At 37.2% G+C, this 20,947-nt stretch overlaps 3 protein-coding genes across 6 annotated transcripts in view; all 3 read left to right on the forward strand.

The window, feature by feature from the left end:
• LOC132200926 (insulin-like growth factor-binding protein complex acid labile subunit) overlaps positions 1–20,947 on the forward strand; it is a 161,536-nt gene that overhangs the window by 3,840 nt on the left and 136,749 nt on the right. The window lies entirely within an intron of this gene.
• LOC132200477 (uncharacterized) lies at positions 18,209–19,475 on the forward strand. Its single transcript, XM_059625962.1, has 2 exons — positions 18,209–18,365; positions 18,788–19,475. Exon 2 carries the CDS (start codon positions 18,823–18,825, stop codon positions 19,429–19,431), a length of 609 nt encoding a protein of 202 aa, XP_059481945.1. The 5' UTR covers positions 18,209–18,365; positions 18,788–18,822; the 3' UTR covers positions 19,432–19,475.
• Positions 20,012–20,947, forward strand: part of LOC132200481 (uncharacterized) — a 1,635-nt gene continuing 699 nt past the window's right edge. The window contains exons 1-2 of the mRNA XM_059625967.1: positions 20,012–20,336; positions 20,866–20,947. The exon at positions 20,866–20,947 is cut by the window's right edge and continues 699 nt beyond it. Of these exons, the coding sequence (XP_059481950.1) occupies positions 20,869–20,947 (79 nt within the window). The 5' untranslated portion in view covers positions 20,012–20,336; positions 20,866–20,868. The remainder of the gene's footprint in view (positions 20,337–20,865) is intronic.

Genomic DNA, 20,947 nt, shown 5'->3' on the forward strand with positions numbered 1-20,947 from the left:
TCATAAAAGTTCTCTCTGCGTGGGGTTTAACAATGAGGGGAGATTTTTTCGGTGTATTTTCTCTTCATTATTAAGAAACCCTTTGCTTTTTAGCCCCTTGCTGAGAGTTAATTTTTTTCAGCTATTCTCCTTTAATTATTGACACACTTATATTAAAGCCAAAAATTTTCACTGTGATGAAATTGACCAAGTTTAAATTTTAAACAGAAATGTAAAATGAAAAAAAAATCTGAGAGCTAAATATTTTATATTAAATATTTCTTTGAATGCCTCTTTTTTTATGCATAAATATGAAATTGCAATTTAAGATATTTGACAAAAGTAATTTCAATTAAGTATTTAGTGCGCACATTGAACGCGGAACGCATAAATTTCACAGCACTCACAAACGCGCATTCAGAGGATTTTGTAAGTGCTCTTTCAAACGAACCATTGTTGCGGAATAATTAATTCTCTCCTCCATGGAAAGCACACTGTCTGGGTGGCAAGAGGGTAATTACGAAAATTATTATTACTTATTACCTGCAGAGTTCCTCCAAGTTCCTCTTCACAACGCCTCGCTACCGTTCAGCAGGATTTTATTTATAAATTCGCCGAGCTCGTAAAGATGCTCAGAGAACAGTTTAATTCCAAGAGACGGTCTGCGCAAAATTAAAATTGATTGCGCGTTTTCTCGGAACAATTTTCTACTCATCTCCCTTTGGGTCTGCACGAGATGAATTAATTCGCACAAGCTGGCGAAATAGCCAAATTTTGAGACAATGATGTGCCAAAGGAAGAGATTTGAAGGCAAAACCTCGAGCAATTAGCACCGTTAATGGCACGCACGGGCACAAAAGCAGCCCTCGCGAAGACGGGAGAGAGAGAAAGATGGAGGAAAGAAAAGAGGAGTCCGTCAGTGCCTTCATACATTATGCAGGAGGAGGCGAAAAGAAAGAGCTCTCGCGAGAACAACAGTGCACAATGGAAACAAGGAGATAAGTACACGAAAGAGGTCCGTGTGCCGCGGAAAAATGGCAGCCGCTCGGGAAAATTTAGCGCAAAGTGCATTTATTTGAAAAGGCGGGAAATTGGGTCGTTGAAACGGGCGGCGACAGCGCGATTTGCACTCTGCTGTTTCCGAGAGCGCTGCATATAAATCAAGCGCTAATCTGCTGCTTTTTCAGTGGAAGAGATTAATGCTCTCTTTCTCTCGCCTATACATAGTTCGCGGGCAATCGAATCGGCGTGTCAGAGCGTGTTTGCTCGTCTGCTTTTACTCGATAAAACGTCGCTCATAATTATGATTAATGCAGCAGTCTCAAATTAGAATAATTTATCGGACATAAAAATCAGCCGACTGGAAGTGAGCAATTGTTGGCGAGCCGCTAGCTGATGGAGTGATTGATTTATGACTCCTTCAAAGGATGGAAGTCATTATGCTTATTATGTGATGGATTTTGAACTTGTAATGTGTGTGAAAAAAAATCTATAAAACTAAGATTTAATTGAAATTTTCCTCTTTTTACCACGCACATTACTTTTATAGCATACAAAATTATGGGAATAAACAAAAGAAATAAAAAAAGGGCAAAACAGTTTAGTTTAAAACAGGGAATTTAGTCTACATCAGTTTTGTCTAAATCATTTTGTGGTAGCTTAATTAGGCGTCGTTGTTGTCTATGGAATAATTCTATATTAAAGAAGTTTGTACATCATGAGAGATAAGCTTATGGAGCAATTGAATTTCTGCAGTGTGATAGATAGTTTTTTTATAGAAAAAGATAAGATTCCCTGGCGCATCAAGTTCTCAATATCATTATATTAACTCTTTGCTGCGTCCCAAAACGATCTAACTGGCTGAAGGTCAATTTTAACTGATATGCTTCTCTACTACTTCTCTTCATTATTTTTCGATTTTCTATTAGCATTTATCATAGGTTTCAATGTAATTGTTAAGAAAAATTATAGCTGTTTACTTTTTTATCAGAAGTTTTATTTATTCATGGGCAATGGACTTTTATAAAAACCATTTAACATGCTCGCTTCCCAGCGTTTGAAGGATTTGCTCTTCCACCTGCAGCTCCGGCATTGCCACTTGGCTGACCACCCCTGCCACCCTGACCTGATGGACCAGTAGGGTAGGGATTGGCTCCCGTGTGTGGTTTCCCATTAGCTTGGCTCTTGGATTTTCCGTCCATAGCTGAATGTTAAGAAAGATGAATACAAATAATAGAAAGAAAATTTTTGCTTGAACTAAATAAAATGGCCCCGCGGGAAATGTAATTCCAAATAATAGTTTTTTAATGTATCACTGGGCATTCTCTGCCCAAACACAGTACATCATCCATAAATTTTAGATTACAAATTGAATTGATAACAAAAAAGATAAAAACAACAAAATACAATGAGGAATTGAGGAACAAAACAATTTTAAAAATTGATTTCTTTAATATCTTGATGAATATTGCTTATTGAAAGTGAGAGATATTTTTATATAAACACTGTGAGCAATGAAATTAAAATAATCTTGATCAATAATCGTGATAATTTTTTTCGTCTGCAAAGTGAAAGATTAGGAACATAGTTACCGCCTGTAACCTGGTTAGCAGATTTGAAGAAGATGCAAATGATGTGATAAGCGCAGAGCTGCGAAGGATCAACTGTGATAGATGAAATGAAACTGTGCGCAAAAATATCCCGGTCTTTGTTTTATACACAGAGGTAAAAGGCCCTTTGATACAATTTTTATCAACAGTCTAACTCGAGTCTTAGATTTATAGGCACAGAAAAAGGAAGAGTGGCTTGATAACATTATAAAAAACCTTACAAGCATCGCAATGGAAATAATTTACCGGGCACTGCATCTCCAAAAATAAATCTTCATTATTTTTATCGATTAAAGAAATATTTGCATCCACAAGAAATCTGGATTTATTTTGTATTATTCTCAAATTTAAATGAAGTGTTCAATTAAAGGGGAGAATCTATCATCGCTCATTTTCATCAAATCTATTTCTTTCTATTATCAATTAAAAATAAAAAATTTCCTCAATTAAATAAAGAAGAAAATTCTTCTTTTATAATGCGGACGTAAATTTTCAATTAAATAAATTGTCCCTTCCTCCCATGGCTACAAGAGTAAAGTGGACAAAACTCGCAGTCTGAAAGAGAAAAGCAATTAATCAACTTTCCTTGCAGCCAAGAGCAGTGCTCGCTCACTTTTTGCTGTGTCGTGACCTCGAGAACATAAACAATTTGCACCCCCTGTTGTTTAGGCGAAATAAATAACAAAAAAAAGTGCCGGAAGAATGATAGGCAAAAAGCAGAGCTACGATCTGAGTGTACAGTCTTATTTTCGGCATGGGAGCGATTATTATTAACATGGTTGGCGCAGAAACACATCATCATCATTTTTTGTCCCACTGAAGACTGATGTGGGGGATGCGAATTCTTTTTAAAAGGCCCCCAGCTGCGAATGATGAATATGACCATCGCCGGCGTCATCTTTAGCGTCGGACTTTGATAAATTATTTCCCCCGGCCTATCAGCCCAGCCGGTCTCTGTAGGAAGAAAGTGTGTAACTCGCCCCGCATTTTTGCTTTTGAATTTATGGCCGATTCATTCAAATGCGCGACAAATCGTTATTACCTGACGTCGCATCGCCGTGAAATATCGCGGGGGACGAGTTTCCCTGGATTGCTTTTGAGGTCAGCTGTTATATTGGTGGTGATTTACCGAGTATGCGGTTGAATTTAATTCGCCCTAGCTGCACGAATCATATTTTATGAAAATTCTCCATTGTGCCGCATTGTATGTGTGCAAACGCTGGTAGGAGACGGAATCTTTGCCACTTTGACTTTTATTTCCAGAAGACGTTTTGTTCTTTATTTTATATAATATGTCTATGCAAAATGTTTTTAAATGTTATCTTTTTACACCTCTCCCATCGACCGTTATCATTTTACTGTTGGATATTTTATCGCTGGTGCACGGTCATAAAATTAAGCGTCACTCAATTCTCAAGGGCCCGATTCACTTTTATTTCCTTCTTATTTACGTTTTCTGATAAAAAGCGACACTCTTTGATGACCAGGAACAAGCCCCTGTGCAATAATGCAATGGCAATAAAGTAGTGGAATTGTTTTGCTCTGGGTTCTCTCTGCCGAGAGTTGGAGCATAAAAAAGCGATATGCATTTACGGAGAAGGGGAATGCAGGCCGTAAAAGTGACATGCAAATTGTGTTGGTGCGCTGTGTGTTTATTAAAAAGAAATTCCCATACAAACGCTTCCTGCGCGTGTGTTTCCATTAGATAATAAAATTAAATCGATTATTTGATTTGTTAAATAATTTGGAACGCAGAAAGGGATGTGCAAATATTTCATGCAAATTTTAAAGTATTTCCATTTAAATTGAAGTGAAAGTAATAATTTTTTAATATTTTTTCCTGGTCCTTAATTTCACAAGTTCACCTGGTGTATCAATAGTATTTCTTATCTTATATAATTATAATTCTCTCCCAATGTGATTTTTTAATTTTCTGTTTGACTTGTTGCGAGAGAATAAATGAATTGAATTGAGTTATTTTATTATTTATAGAACAGAAATAATAAATAATCGTCCAAAAACTGTGCGTTTATTTAAAAACAAAATATTTTATTTTCAAGAAGTTATTTTTAAATATAATTTAAACCGTTATTTACACATTTATTATAAATAAAATATATAATTTATTATGTGAACTTAAATAAAACATTTTAAAATTTTGTTTTCACATTGCATATTTTCATCCAAAAATAGTTTTCTTTTAATTTTCTTTAAAATGTCTTTGGAAATAAATATTGAGCCTCGTGCAAGTCAATTACTATCAATCAGAAAAATTGCAGCCATGAGTGGAATTCGAGAAGGAGAACCATCAACATCAGACGGGGCAAGGTCCACTATGGCTGAAGCCTCATCATCGCTGCGCGACTCCTACCCACGACTTCGCAGCACCCCAGAACAACGTGAGGACGCCATCAAGAGAATGAGCAAAGGAGAGACAGCGGAGAAGATCGCGGCGGACCTTGGCTTTGATCCGAGGACCGTTGCCAGGTGGTGGACCCTGCACCAGCGCGAGCAGATTGAGGGAGAGAAGCAAGAGCGAGCTCGGCCTGTGAAGACTACCCCTGAGGAGGATCAAGCGTTGATTGAGGTAGTGGAAGATTACGAAGAAATCTCCCTGAAAAGAGCTATGCAGTTGTCAGGATTTTCAGCCAGTGAAGCCACGGCCAGGAAGAGGCTGAGAGACGCTGGTTTGAAGATCACTCAGCCAAGAGTGCGCATTTGTCGCAAATCTTCGTCAGAAGAGGATGATTCTTAAAATAAATGTATACTTCTTTGATTGAATGAATAAAGGAAAAATAGAAAAAAATACAATTAATGAAAAAAAAAAATGAAAAAAAAATATAAAAAAAACCACACCAACTGATTAAATTTTGCTTCTGAAATTTGTGTCCTACCCAGTGACCCAGTCCTACCATCGGATATAATTTCTGCCTTTTTTTTATTTGAATAATACAAAATAATATTGCTATTAAAGTGAACGAAAAAATTTTATAGTTGTGCAGGAATATACAGAAGAAAAACCGCATTCTGCCCAATTATGTTCATAAAGAAGAAAAACAAATAATTGAATACAACCAATATTTTTATATCGACAAAAAATATTTACTTAATACGAAACAGATATATGTGGAGAAATTTAAATGTAAATGGTTTACAAGGTTAATTTAAATAAGCGGCCAGTGAATTGATTACAATATGGAAAAAGAATTAATTAAGAAAAATATATATATACATAATTAAAAAATTTAAGTTCTTAATCCTTATACACAGCACATAGCACAGCAAATTGTAATTAACTGATGAAACGAATTGTAAGTCAGTTGTGTTCAAAATGAGGGACAACAAAACAAAATTTTATGCGGATTTAATATTTATTTAACTTAAAAATACACCAACAATAATATTAAATGTTTTAATTTATATATATTTTTTTTATTTTTTTTAAATTATTTTTAATAAAATAAATCTTTTTTTAAATAATTTAAAAAATTAATACAAATCATTATTTTGTTTTTAAAGAATGTCAGTAGCGAAATTTAAATGAATGTTATAAAATTACAAATATATAAATACCAGAATGGTCTCTCAGACCCCACATCAAGATCATCAACAATGAGCTCCTACTGCAAGAGGGAAAGTTCACCAGCCCCCGATCCACCCATCTCGACGGTGAATGCAGACTCGTCGGGCACAAGAGAACCTCCGTGGCACCGCAGTACTCCTGAGCAGCGTGCTGAGGCCATCAATAGAATCCTCGGTGGAGAGACGCAAGTGAAGATTGCTGCGGACCTTGGCTTTGCAGTGAATTCGGTCGGCCGATGGTGGAAGAAGCATCAAGCAGTGCTGAGAGGAGAATTGCCGGTGCCGAGAGGCCCACCGGTGTGGTCGACCCCTGAGGAGGACAGGGCGCTGATTGAAGTCGCTCGAGCTCAGCCGCACATTACCATGCGCAGGGCCATCCAGCTGTCTGGCTTTCCAGCAAGTCACTCCACCGCCAGGAAGAGGCTGAAGCAAGCGGGTCTGAAGCTCACTCCTCCGATGCAGCGCTACTGGGCCCCGGCACTCTGGAGTGCCTTCATGGATATGGACAGTGTGGATTCTGCAGAATATTGAAATTTATGTAAATATGTGATTCTGATAAATAAAATAAAACATACAAAAAAAATTTTAAAAAAATTAATAAAAAAAATTAATAAAAAAAATTAATAAATAATAAAAAGAAAGAAAAGAAAATAACAAAACACCACTCACAATTAAATTAAAGAAAAAGTAGAAAACCTGCTCAGCTTGAAAAATTATCTAAAGCTGTTTTTACATTCCGTTCCTCTTTGTAAAATATGTTGCCGCTGATGCGTACAAAATTCTCAACTGAAAAAAATCAAGCTAGCAAATTCCTCATCTGCATGCATAATTAAATTAGCATAAGAAGATGAGAAATTCTCATACATGTTTTTTTTTTAGTTGGGAAGTATGAGTACATCAGCAGTGATATAATGGAAATTAAAAATTAATATTACCATTTTTAAAACACTTTATGATATTTTGTTTAAATTTAATAAGTTGCACTCCATTACAATAGTAGGAATACAAGTTCTACGTATAATAAAATTCCTTCAATATTGAACAAAATGGAAACATTTTTATCAAGTTTCATTTGGTTATTTACTGAATTGCTTCATTTAATTTTAATTGAAAATAATATTCTCATGATAGCTAATCAGCCTCGAAAAATTTTATTTCTGTATTCAGTTTCCGGTATTTTTTCTTTTGAAAAAAAAAGAATTATAAAAAATATAAATTGTAATTCTAAATATTTGTCACATATATTTTTTCAGGGTATCAACTAGAATTTTAATTTTGGGAAATTTTCGCCCTCAATTAAAATTTTTTATTATCACAACAGGAATTTTTCTAACTTTTTTACACTGGTTTTGTCTCAGTATCTCGCGTCTCGGAACGTAATTCCACGTAAAGGCGTTTAGTCATAAGTACTAAATCAAATCAAAAATACAAGTTGGAAAAATTTTCAGGGTAAAATAATTGCCCATAATTTTGGAAAAATATTAAGCGCGCTTTTTTATGGTTGTACAAATTGTTACATTACATCGTTTAATTCAATTATTGAAAACAATTTATTTCAAAGGAAAGGAATTGTAGGACAAAAAACGTTACCAACATTAGCAAGAATTTTGCTAAAACTTCCAAGAACAAAAAGACCCCATTCGCCGCAGTTAGGTTTCTTTCTTATCACTTAGTTTTCAATCTTCTTATATTTATTTTTTATTTCTGCTGATCATTTTTTCAAAATTATGGCATCACGCATTCAATTTAATATTTTAAAAGAAAATATTAAAAACTAACACATGCATTAAAACTGCACGCACTTATTTTAATAAATCATTAATTAGGTGTTGCGCGCGGGATATAATTTTCTATCCGTGATTGGTCGATTTCCTCTTCGCCTGGGTATAAAAGCAGCGCGGTGAAGATCCAAAGTCAATCACTGATCGCTCTCGCCATGAGTCACAAACTCTACTGCCGCCCGCCAGCTGAGCCGCTTCCTGAGCCCATTCTGCGGAAGACAGCCCTGCAACTGCTGAGCAACGGGCACCCGCTTGCCGTCGTCTCGGTCATGCTTGGAGCTCCTGAGAACGTGATCGCCGAGTGGCAGAGGGCCCATCTGGGAATCTTGGACGCGGTCTTGGACGCGGCCGCCGCACCAGAAGCACGACCTGACCGGCGAACGACCACTGCCGAAGAGGACGCGGAGCTCATCAACCTGATCAAGCACAACCCCTGCATGCCCCTGAAGAGGGCCATGACCATTTCGGGCTATCCCGCCTCAGTCCACGTCGCAAACAGGCGGATCAAGGAGGCCAACGTCCGTCGTTTCAAGATTTATGTGCCAAACGAGGCGCGTCGACCACCGCAGCGGCCCACACCAATCTATCCATATGGCCATCCCAATTTCCCACCTGATTCTTATGAGTGTTAATAATTTTATAGTTGTAAATAAAAATCTCAAACAAAATCTTGCATATAATAAAAAAAATAATTAAAATAAGATTATGAAATAATAAAAAAAATCCATGTTCAAATAGCTCTAAAATATTTTACTGGCAGGTAGCCCTGTAAAGGGCTGGGTTTCCAAACATAAAAATGAAAATAAAATGAGAAAAAAAAATGAAATTTATAAATAAATATGAAACCTTTTGCTTTTTTATGAATAAAAGCTTGGGAAATGAAAATAATTTATGATTTTTTACATGGCACGTGGCTCTGAATAGGGCCGTGTTTCCAGTCGTAGAAATAATAATGATTTAAATATTGAATGAGCTTCTAAAACTCAATTAATGCTTTAGCTTAAGGATACATGACAATTTCTTATCTGGCAGGCGCAGGCTTTTTTCCAATCTTTGTTTAGGACTTCGCAAAAAAAAATGGAAACTTTAGCTTTTTCATTGATTAGAGGAGCTGAAAAAAAATGATATTTTTTACCGGGGGGGGGGGGGGGGCTGAAAAGGGCCTGTCAGCTTCAAAGAATACTTTCATTTGCATTTTTAAAATAAATTGTATCTGAATGGAGAATAGATAAATATGATTTTCAAAATTTTTATTGATAATTTCTGGATGTATGGCAACGCGGAGTCCAAGCCCGTTCAGACGAAAGCCCCACGAAGAGGCCACCACAGCCCGCACTTAAAGCAGTTCAGTTTGGTTTTTATTTTTTTAAACAAGAATGTGCAAGAATGGTAAATATTATAGCCATTGGGAGAGTTAAAATATATTTCTTTAACAAAAGTGTGTTAGAAAAATTGTTTATAATTTAATTTTTATCATTAACATTTGAAACAATTATATTTTTTATAAATTTTTTTTGTAAGTGGTACAATCTTAGTTTTTGAACGAAAATAAATATTATTTTAATCATTATTAATATTTTCAGGTGAAATAACGCGATCTAAATTTCTGTATTCCAATTGTACGCCGCGCATATTGTGAACAGCGCAGCAGCTCCTCATTCGCTACCTCCCCTCGCTCGCGAGTATAAAAGCAGCCCGATTTTTCGCTCAGACATCATTCCTACCGCAACTTCCCAGCACAATGGATCACTCAGCGCCCGCTCCATCGTCCAGCAGGCAAATCGCCACCGCCGAGCAGAAGCAAGCCGCCATTGAAGAGATCCTCAACGGCGAAACCATCACCAACGCAGCCCACATACACGGCTTCTCCAGGGCCACCGTTGCCCGATGGTACAAGGCGTTCCGGATGGAAGAGAGTGGCGGCGATGCCCCCGAGTACCGCCGTTCAGCCAACGCCGCCAAGCAGGGCAACCCTCCCGGAAAGAAGAGCAGCACTCCCGAGCAGGACAAAGCCCTCGTCAAGTTTGTCAAGAACAGCCCTGGCGCTCCGATCAAGTATGCGATCGAGGCTACCAACTTCCCAGGTGGGGTCCAGACGGCTATGAAGAGGTTGAAAGCCGCCAAGGTGAAATACGTCGGCCCGAAGGAGATGCAGAAGAGGGACAGAAAGATGATGGCCAAGTACATGATCATGAAGCTTGGTGGCATGATTTGAGAAATTTACAAATAAAACCAACCTTCCCTACTTAATTTTAATAAAATAATAATAATAATAATAATAATGATAAAAAAAAAGAAAAAAAAGAAAAACCAATAATAGCCCTTCCCCAAAAATAACTCCGAGGCTTCAGCCCGTCATCACACTGCAGAAGCCTCCTCCCTCGCCGCAGTCCTAACGGCCCTTTTCAGGGCCACCAGAGTTGTATAGTGAACAAAGTTTTTTCATCCCATTGGAAATTATTAAAAATATATCATTAAACAACTTTTTCACATAGCTCCGGCATAAACTTGCTAACTGAAACTAGAATCGATTAAAAAAATAATTAAACTTGAATTTAAATTGTTGCATATCACAAGATTTACTTAATAACAACTTTTGATAGATAAGTATTTTGTTGATTCTCGAAAAAGCGTATAAGCTATGCCCGGGCCATGGAAAAAGTTACTCAATGATATATTTTTAATGTAATTTACGATGGGAAGAAAAAACTTATGGAAAACTTTGTTCAGTATACAACTCTGGTGGCCCTGATAAGGGCCGATAGGACTGCGGCGAGGGAGGAGGCGAAGGCTTCTGCGGTGCGATGACGGGCTGTAGCATCTCCGTTTGGAGTTAGGTTGAAAGGGTCTTTATTTACGGATGATGAAATGAAGTGAAAGAATTTATTAATATTTAAGTTTGTCGGAAAATTATGATTTTTTTTTAAATATTCTTTCTTATTTAAAAAAGTCTTTTTAAACTATGTATTACTATACAGCAAAAATTTTTTGATTTGAAAGAATAAAAACCTATTGAACTATAATAAATTATCTCTGTTCAAAAATATTGTTTGATATCACTTGATTAAAATTCTACTGTTATAAAATTTGAAAATTAAGCCAGGTAAACATGAAAATGTGGTACTCTTGATTTCAAGTCTTTTTGAATAATATAACATTGCTTCATAAAATATAGGATCCCTGACTGAACTAAATACTTTTTTTAGTCATTTCAACTTATTTTGAAATATCTGGACAAATTTAATGATTTCATTGAAATATAAACTTAAATAATAACTATCGTCGTGAGCAGTCGTGAGTTTGATTTAAGCTTTGCCTGGAAATGTTTTTAAGAATTTTGTTTTTAGATCTGAGATTAAATTATCAATTTTGAATTCAATTCACCAGAAATCAACCCTAGATTCTTTTTAAACAACAGGAGTTTTTAATTTTAATTGAGATTGAAACTTTGGTTTTTTTTTATAAATAAAAGGGGAATAAAATTTTTTTAACTCAAAATAATAATCCTTATAAAAGTGACTGATTAATGACTACTAATTTTATACGTTATAATAGACAAAACTATATATTGTTGTTTCTCTGGTGATAAAAAATTGATATTATGCTTTAATAATATGTATTCAATTTTTGAGAGCAAAAACAATTATTGGACAAAATTGGAATAATTTTGTTAAAATTTCAACTAGATCAAAAAAGCCTCATCCGCTGATAGGTATTTATATTTTTTTTAAGTTCGAGAATAAATAATTAATTTGAAATAGGCTGACATGGGTGTATAATGGAAACTCTCAACTTCCCATCGCGCTTATGTAAAATATTGCTTGTGGGGGAAATCATTCCAAGAAAGCATTAAATTATCATTAGATCGCAGTCCAGCGCGTGAATCATCGCGCGCTGCTGGAACAATTAGCGCCCTGCTATCTGCGTCGCTATTCGCCGACTAGCACTCCGCCAGGTCCTATATAAACGGGGCCACGAGCCACTCAATCATCATTCAATCACACACTGCAACATGGAAGTGGACACAGCAGCGAGCAGCACCTCCCGCAAGCGGCCTCATGAAGACAGCAAGGAAGAGGCGCTGGTCAAACTAGTGGCCGGCGCTTCCATCTCCGAAGTCTCCACGGCAGTCGGCGTTTGCAGATCGACCGTGTCTCGGTGGTGGAAGGTCTATCGGGAAAAAGACGGCGTCCCACACAAGAAGCTCAAGGTGACGACGACCGCCGAGGAGGACGAAGAACTGGTCAACGCAGTCAAGTTCAACAAAGGGATCAGCCTGAAAGAGGCCATTGAGATGTCCGGCTTTCCGGCGGGCGAGCAGACGGCCAGGAAGAGGCTCAAAGACGCCAAAGTGAAGCTGAAGCCCAAGAAGACAAAGAAGAAGAAGGGCAAGGCGACCTGGGTCTGGATGGGCCCTGAAGAGGTCAAGCAGCAGGAGGAGTGGAAGAACTTCCTGAAGGAGCGCAAACGGGCCAAGAGGCAGATGTTGAAGGACTTCATGAAAATGGATTTTAACTCAAATAAAGATAAACCTGATGAGAAAAAGAAATAAATAAAAAATTATGAAATTTGTATAAAATTAGTAATATATCAATAAAAGTAATATAAAATATATACATAAATAAAAATAATAAAATTTAAACCAAAAAAGAATAAAAATTTAATTTGGTAGTGCCTTCTGCACCACTAATAAAGGGCACAGGCCGACAAGACTTTGTCTTGGCCTGACCCTAAAAAAGAAAAAAAATAATAATAATAGCCCTTTCCCATTCAAACAAAAAATGAAGTAAATTTGTCATCCTGACAATGTCGGATTGGACAGACTCGCGTCTGAACCCTTTGCGTCTGCGGGACGTTTAATCCGGCCTTGTCACGCGTGTTCTGTTTGTTTGGTCCAAAATTTGTCAAACCGCTGCGAGCAGAAACCAGGTGTGTCGTCTTGTTCCGCCGTCGACATCAAAGGAGCAGCTCTTTGAAGCCCGGCCACTCTCTCTATTTGCGTGAGAGAGCGTGTGTGGCTGCTCGGCCGCACAAATGTACATATTCCAATAATGAAATGGTCCTGTTCAAATATATGCGTGTGACACCAGAAGTCGGCGGCAGCCGCGGGAGCTATTTATTTTTGCTGGTCCTTTTCTGCTCTGCGACTACACTTCGAAAAGGCGCTGGGATCCATCTGGACCAAATTACGTTTCGGTCATTTCTATTGGCCCGCCGACAATCCCCTGCGCCCAGAAGGTGCCCTAATATACAATCTCTCACTCTAAAATAAAAAAAATTATTAATGCAGAGGAAAATGCCTTTTTGTATTTAATAATAAAAAAATCTGGCAAAAAAAAACGAAAACAAATTTTAGTATCCAGCAAAAAACAAAACATGGTACAAGAAAGTTTCCTCAGACAGCGCCGTTTGTTCAGTCGGGAAACGAAATGACACGCTTGAGAGGAAAATAATAATTGATAAGGAGGCAAACACGCGAGAGACAAATGATGGAACGAGCCGATGCTCAAATATTTGCGGCCGAAATGAGCGAACAAAAGTCGAATCTGCCATTGTTATCGCTGGAAACAAAGCGCCCGTTTTGATATTAAAAAGTCATCTTTCCAGCTGCAGCCCGCGGGCGCGAGGGCGAGCAGCAACTTCCATCAGACTGCGCGCCCTCAGGGCCAACATCCCCTTGCTCTCACCCCTTCGCCGAACAAGATGTTGTTTTACTCTGGGCTGTGCAGACCTTTGTTCTTCGCAGAGCCAAAGTTTTTGCACGACAAGAGAGAGAAAGCTCCGTCGATAGGCCTGGCAAAAAGTACCGCTTGCGTTGTATCAGATTGGAGCTGACTTATTACTACACGATGTAAAACAAGCCGTCCATTGTGCTTGGCAAAGGGTTGCTTCGCCTCAGGGCGGTGCGTGCGCGGTATCAGGGTACGCTTGCCAGTTTCCAAAAGAAGTTATACATTGTGTTTTCAGAATGTTGTGTGAAAAAATATTGTAAAAAATCAAAGAAATCAAAAGATCTCAAGATTAATTAAAATATATATTGCATCATGCATTTATTATTGTTGCTGTTTTTATGTCCACATTGTTACGCATACATTGTTCATATTCAATTGTTGAAAAAAAATTGGTCAAATAAACAATGAAAACAACAAAATTGCACTATTTTATAAACACATTATTCATATATTATTTATTTTTAAGAGAAATTGTCAATAAATTTTTTGTTATACCTAAACTTAAAAATAAAATATGATGGCATTTAGGGTTAAAATTTAAGAGTTAGTCTGATTATTGTAGTTTTCATTATTTTAATTTTTCAATTGTACTATTACAAAATAACATAAAAAAATGGATATTTGGCAAAGGAATTTAGGTCAGGGTTTTTCATTTCTAAGAAAAGAAACTCAGATTTTTAAAGCTCGTTTCGTGTTTGTTATTTACTAATTTACTTTCATAATCATTTTGAAAACCACAATTTTCGGGCTGCTTAGTTATAAGTATAATTTCTTCCTCCGTCTTCTCCCTTTCATTTGATATGTAACATATATATTTTAATCATTCATCTTCCGCCTTTGCGGTCGCGATTGAGTTTCATGCTGGTGGCGCATCTCTCACTCTCGGAGGCGAAAATTACGTACATAATCAAGACAAAAAGAGGTGGCATCAGCGGCGGCGGCGAAATTAATGACAAAACAACACACACGCCGAGCGAGCGAGCGAGAGCGAACAGAGATAACAATAACAACAATGCTTTTGAATAATTACGCTCGCTTGCGCGAGTATCAAAGAGAGCTCGCTGGAAGGAGAGCGAGTCTGCTGAAACAACACGCGGGGCGACAAAATCAACATGCACTTGAAACGCGGAAGGGCTGAAATTGCAACAGCCGCGACGACTCCGGCACAAGTACCCCCATCCGCCTCATCGTCTTCACGCCACCGCCTTCGCCACTGTTTCGATTCCTCAATATTATTAGCATACGGTAATTGAATCAAGGCGAAGATAGAGAGCAACTCTCGAGCAGCGGGCTTCTCTTTGAGTCACTCAAATCGAGGTTTGCTTCCGCTTGGAGCGAGTTCATTTTGGGATTCTAGTCTGGCAGTGAAAGATTATTTTTTGTTTTGTTAGTGTTTTAAACGAATATTTTTTTTTTATAAATAAGAAAAGCAGTTTTTAGTTGATAGTACAAAATTGATTTAAAAGATTGAATAACGAATAACAATACTTCTTATTTTCTGAACGCTTTTTTTAAATTTTGAAAAAGCAGAGGGCATCCTAAGCTTGCGATATAAATTTTTTGAATTAGATTAAAAACGCACAAAATATTAGGGAGGACTTGTGAATTGTTTCAATTATTAATCTTTACACTGGAATTCCTACCTGAAATGTTGTCTTTTATTGTGTTTGCTAAGCGGATTTCAATTTGTGTAAAGACTGCACCCCGCGCCTAATCCAATAGTAAAGAGAGCCATCCATGGGATCTTCGATCTTCACTAAAATTCCACAGAAATGGGGAAGAAGAAAATAATGCGATTTCCTACGAAGCCAATTCAAAGCATAAAAAATTGAGCCCTTCCAGAATGGGCCGCGAGCGATTGGCCGCATGTCGATTTTAACTGCTTGACCATTTTAAATCCCTGCTGGCGCAGCAACCTGAGGAAGAACGTTCATTCCCTTGTTGGCTGCCAAGTGAGAAAGACTGCATTTTATTTTATTGACAGTGTAAGAGTCAAGCAGAGGGAAGAGGGACTATTTTCTTGTGGGAGCTTTGAATGGGATTTTTTTTGCAAATACACTTCTGAACTGACAGCGGCGATTTTTCCGAGTGCCAATTAAATCAAACTTGCTGCCGCTGCAAATTTTGGCACCTCTTCTGTCCACTTATATCGTGATAAGGTAATTACACATCTTACATTTTATAATCTAAATTATAAACTTTCATTTGTCTTTGATTAAATTTAATTTTAAATTAATGAATTTTAAGTTGACTGTTTTACTAGGGTCAATATTTTTTTTAGGCGTTTTATTTTGATAACCGTGTAAATATTTTTTTGTATTTTTTTCATATCCAACGCAAAATAAAAATTATTATTTTAATACTGACGTTTCTAATTTTGAAATTTAACATAAAAATTCATGATTCATTCATATTGTATACTTTTTTAAATTATTAGATTTCTTGAGATCTTCATATCAACTGATAGAAAGTTGTTAGCGTTGTAAACGGAAAAAAATGTGCTTTTTCATTCTCCTCAATTAATTATAATCAAATTTATTTTTGCTCTTGCAGAATGTGGGCTGACTCACTCGACTGCTCGAATTCCTCAGACCCCGACTCGGACGAACCTGAACCCGACTATGAACTAGAAGCAGCTTTCCGCCTTCTCCGCTTTGGTCGGTCCGGCTGGGGCTTTCAAAAACCATGGGCCACTCCAGAGCAACGAGAGGAAGCAATCGAGAGGATGGCCAGCGGAAAAGAGACCAGGGAGAAGATTTCGGCCGACCTGGGCTTCAGCACCAACACTTTGAGCCGGTGGTGGAAGCAGCACAATCGAGACCTTGAGGCGCCGAAGACCAAGCAGTGCCGGAAGGCCCTAGTGAAGACGACCCCTGAGCAGGACAGAGCCCTGATGGAGGTGGTGAACGACCACCCTGGCATGACGCTGAGGGCGGCCATGAATTTGGCCGAATTTCCTGCCAGCAAGGCCACAGCCATGAAGAGGCTGAGGGACGCGGCGAAGGCTGATAATGATGACGACGGAGAGGCTTCGAAGCGCCCACGCGTGAAGACCATCAAGGACTACTTCATTCATGGAAAATAATATCAGTAACTTCTTGAAATTTGTCTTGCGAAAATAAAGTAGTAAAATTAATTGATAAATTTATTTGCTATTCATATATATCAGACGCCCCCGAAAAGAAATCGTGTATTTACGTACGTCAAAAAGCCTCTTGTTTGATAAAAAAAAAGAGAGAAATGAAATTTTTATGCTTTAATTTTAACGTTACAAGTCCAAAATTAGAAAAATGAATTATACGGAATGAATTATTAATAAAAAAATAAAAATATACTCAATAAATTAATGTTGGTAATATAATTATATTTATGACATATTGTCATGTGTCTCAATAAATAAAAGAAATTAGTTTACTGTAATTTTTGGTAAAATAGAAATTAACCAAAGTCGTTAAATCCTCATGTACGTATGTTAACAATAAGCCATAATCCAGCATAATCCCAAAACTAACTAGCTTGATTTTTAATTTCTGATTAATTTACAGTAAAATTAAGCTATTATTCAATTAAATTTGCCAGAGAGTTTGCCTTATACTGTTAACATACGCACATACATGAGGATTTAATGACTTTGAATAATTTCTATTTAACCAAAAATTACGGTAAAAATTAATTTCTTTTGTTTATTGGATATACAATGTAATTTTTTATTTTCTCGGATTCGCTATAATTGACCAATGCATACTTGAACAACTTTATTTTTAATGATCGTGGAAATTTTTTACCAATATTTGACACAAATTATGAAACTAAAATTTTCCTCAAGATTAATTTTTTTCATGAACCAATATAGGAACTATTTTTTATAAAAATATTTTCCTTTGGAAAAAATTATTATAATTATATTTATTAGATTCCAGAAATAAAAACGCCCAGTTTACTAATTTATTTTATAAATTTAAATTAATTTGCTAAATATGTGCAACTTGCACATTGAAAAAAAAATTCGGATTAATTCTTTAAAAGTACGTCAAATTAAGATTGGATAGTTTGATATAGGCTTGAAAACTTCCTGCTGCTTGTGTTTGAATTGCCCAGATTGCCCTGTGGCTATCTCTCCCCCAATTCCACGAAATATCAAATATCCTCAGTGAAAAAGCTTTTGCTTATAAAATGAATTTATGCTGCGACCGCATGTGGATTGAACGATAAACATAATAAAATTTGATCAATTATAAGTGTGTGAAGAACTCAATTAAAATTCCTAATTCCGCAGAACTGCTGTGAACGTGAACAAATAAAAAAATTTAATCGTCATTTCCTTAGCGCGACTCAATCTGACAATAAAAGCGGAAAACTCCTGCAGAGAGCAGTGAATGGTAGTTCAATGGTCACCTTGTAACGTCCTTGACGAGATCTGGAATGTGGAAAGAAATAAGATGTATTATTTGATTTCCCATTATTTCCCTTCTGTCGCACACCCTGGTGGAGGAGAAAGACAAGCAGCAACCTGTCGTCACGTGACCAGATTCCGTCATTGGTAGCGTCGCTTCAATTTTGTGTCGACTGGTGAGTGAGAAAGACGTCATTTTCTGCTCTCGTTTCTGGAAAGATCTGAACAAGACTCATCCATTTCTCCCTTTCTGCGATCGAATCGAGAAGCTTTGAGGCTGAATTGCAAGGTAAAAAACATTCTAGTTTAAGTTTTCTTGGTAATTTTGTCGTTTATTTCATTTTTAAATTCAATCTTGGGGTTGAAAGGGGCCCATAATTCTTGAACGCTTTCGTCGCTCGACGCCATGTGCATCTCTTTATGGAAAATGTACTAAAAAATTATTTGATCGACTTCGACACACGCGCCATGCCGATGCGTTTACATTCGCAATTTTACTGCTCATTTTGAACTCTGATCGCTCTTAATCTTAATCTATTAATTGGGATGCTGCATAGGAATAATTTTGAAATTTAACCCAACAAATGTGATTGGAATATTACACATTTGGCTGCCCGTTCTCTCCAGATAATTTATTTTCTTATTGATATTATATACAATTTAATGAATTGAACGTTGTTCCAATTTAATAATGCTCGACTTCTTTTTTAGGACTTTTGGCAGAAGAAAATCATCACACCAGCAATATGTGCTTTGACTGCCTCAATAACTCTTCAGACAACTACGACTCCGATTCGTCGGATGATTCACCTGGAAACCTCGCAGGAATGGACCTGTTTCAGTTCCTTCGCTTTGGCCAGTTCGGAGGCTCAGGAAGACGTTGGGGCCCCTACAACTTTCAAAAGCAATGGGCCACCTCTGAGCAGAGAGCTGAAGCCATCGAGAGGATTGCCAGTGGCAAGGAGACCAGGGCCAAGATTGCGGCCGACTTGGGCTTCAGCACCAGCTCTTTGGCCCGATGGTGGAAGCAGCACCAGCGAGCCCAGGGCATCGAGGTTGCTCCCCGCAAGCCCAAGACCAAGATGGGTGGATTGGGACATCCTGCCCTAACTGCCCCTGTGAAGACAGTCCTTGGGGTCCCTGGGCCTAGCAAGGTGCTGGGGGATGTGACAAACAAACGCCCTCCTGCCACCACTGGGCTGAGCTCGGTCAGGAGTGTGGCCAAGTTTCCCAACAGCATGCAGGCCATGAAGAGGCTGAGGGATGGAGAGGACGAGGTTGATGAGTCTTCCAAGCGCCCACGTTTGGAGACGGTTGAAAACCACAAGGACAGTGATGGAAAATCTACCCTGTAAATTCTTGAAGTGTGAATTGAAAATTAAAAAGACAAAAAAATCAATTATTTACCTTTTTTATTTATAAATAAGATACAATATGAATAAATGAATTGTTAATTAAATTTAAAATTAAAAGAAAAGATTTCGAAGACAGAAAGAAAGAGGATCGGATCTAAAGATTTACGTTCTTGTCACACTCAATCTTTAATCATTACAAGGTTGCAATAAATGAAGCAATATCCGTGCAGTTCTAATTATTGAAATTAATCCGTATTATGCACGAGTAATTTTTAATACATACAAATATTAAAGCTAAAAAATTGAAAATTTTATGCATCTAATTTAAAAATTTTAATTAGCAAAATTCAAATATATAATTAAATGAAAATGAAGCATTCAATTTTATACTTCAAATAAATATCAAAGCAGTTAATTGCCATACGGATGAATTAATTTATTTTTTGCATTAAAAATCTGGATTTCTGGAATAAATTGCCTTCTCCATGTTGGCATGTTTCACCCTGGCGGACGAAAGAAGAACATCAGCCTGTCACGTGACAATTCCGTCATTTCCTCCATTGGCTCTGTTCGAGTCTGTTCTGTGTTGTTGACTCTCGTTGACTGCAAGTAAATTCTCGTCTCTACTCGCCATTTTTCTGTTCTCGAGCCGCTGTTTTCGAGTGAGGCGAGGGATTTCAAGTCAAGAATTTTGTCCGTTTCTGCTTAACACGGATCAAGAATCGTTTGACTGACGTGCTACGTTGCCAGTAATTCTCTCTCAACCCGGACGAGCGGACGGACGCTATTGACGCTAAGATCTACGACCTGGACGACAGAAGTTGAACGCACGTGTGGCCGCCGAATTCTGCTGGGCAATACCAACTGCAAGTTGCTCCTTTTTCTGTCCACTTCTATAAAACGAGGTATGTATGTATAAATTTTAAATCTAGACTTAAATTCGAGATTTATTGTTCCTTGATTTCTTTGCAAATAATTTTTGTCGATTTCACAAATTCTCACATGAATAAGATGTTTCATAATCCCTGATCACAATGTCGAATGCAATAATGCATAAAAATACATAAATATTTTGTCAATTTTGGTCCCCCTTTTCAAATTCTGGTCCTCCTCTGTCTTTCAATGCAATTTTGGCAATTTTTTTTGGATTTAGAACATGACTAGATTCGAAAAAAGTTAAAGACCATAATTGCAACTAAATCCCACATTAAAAGGTTTTTTAATCTGAGGAACAATTTTTGCAACATGATCTTTCTACGAATTTTGAAAAATAAATAAATTATGCCAATTATGCGAAACTCTATTTTTACACAACTTCTTTTTTTATATTATTCAAAATTATTTAATAAAAATAATCATGTTCCAAATTTTTATATTTTTTTTTATAATTTTCCAAACGTTTTCTTTTATTAACCACAGCTCTTCATTTTTCAGAAAATGGGCTGGTGGGGCTGGGGACGTCGCAACTGGGGCGGCTGGGGTGGTTGGAATCAGCGCACCGGCTCCAAGAAGCACA

The sequence above is a fragment of the Neocloeon triangulifer genome, unplaced genomic scaffold, assembly GCF_031216515.1.
Source record: "Neocloeon triangulifer isolate White Clay Creek 2 clone unplaced genomic scaffold, ASM3121651v1 ptg000014l, whole genome shotgun sequence".
NCBI classification, from domain to species: Eukaryota; Metazoa; Arthropoda; class Insecta; order Ephemeroptera; family Baetidae; genus Neocloeon; species Neocloeon triangulifer.

What these genes read in the sequence shown, in the direction of transcription:
- LOC132200477 (XM_059625962.1), top strand. Translation starts at nt 18,823, where the DNA reads ATGTGCTTTGACTGCCTCAATAACTCTTCAGACAACTACGACTCCGAT.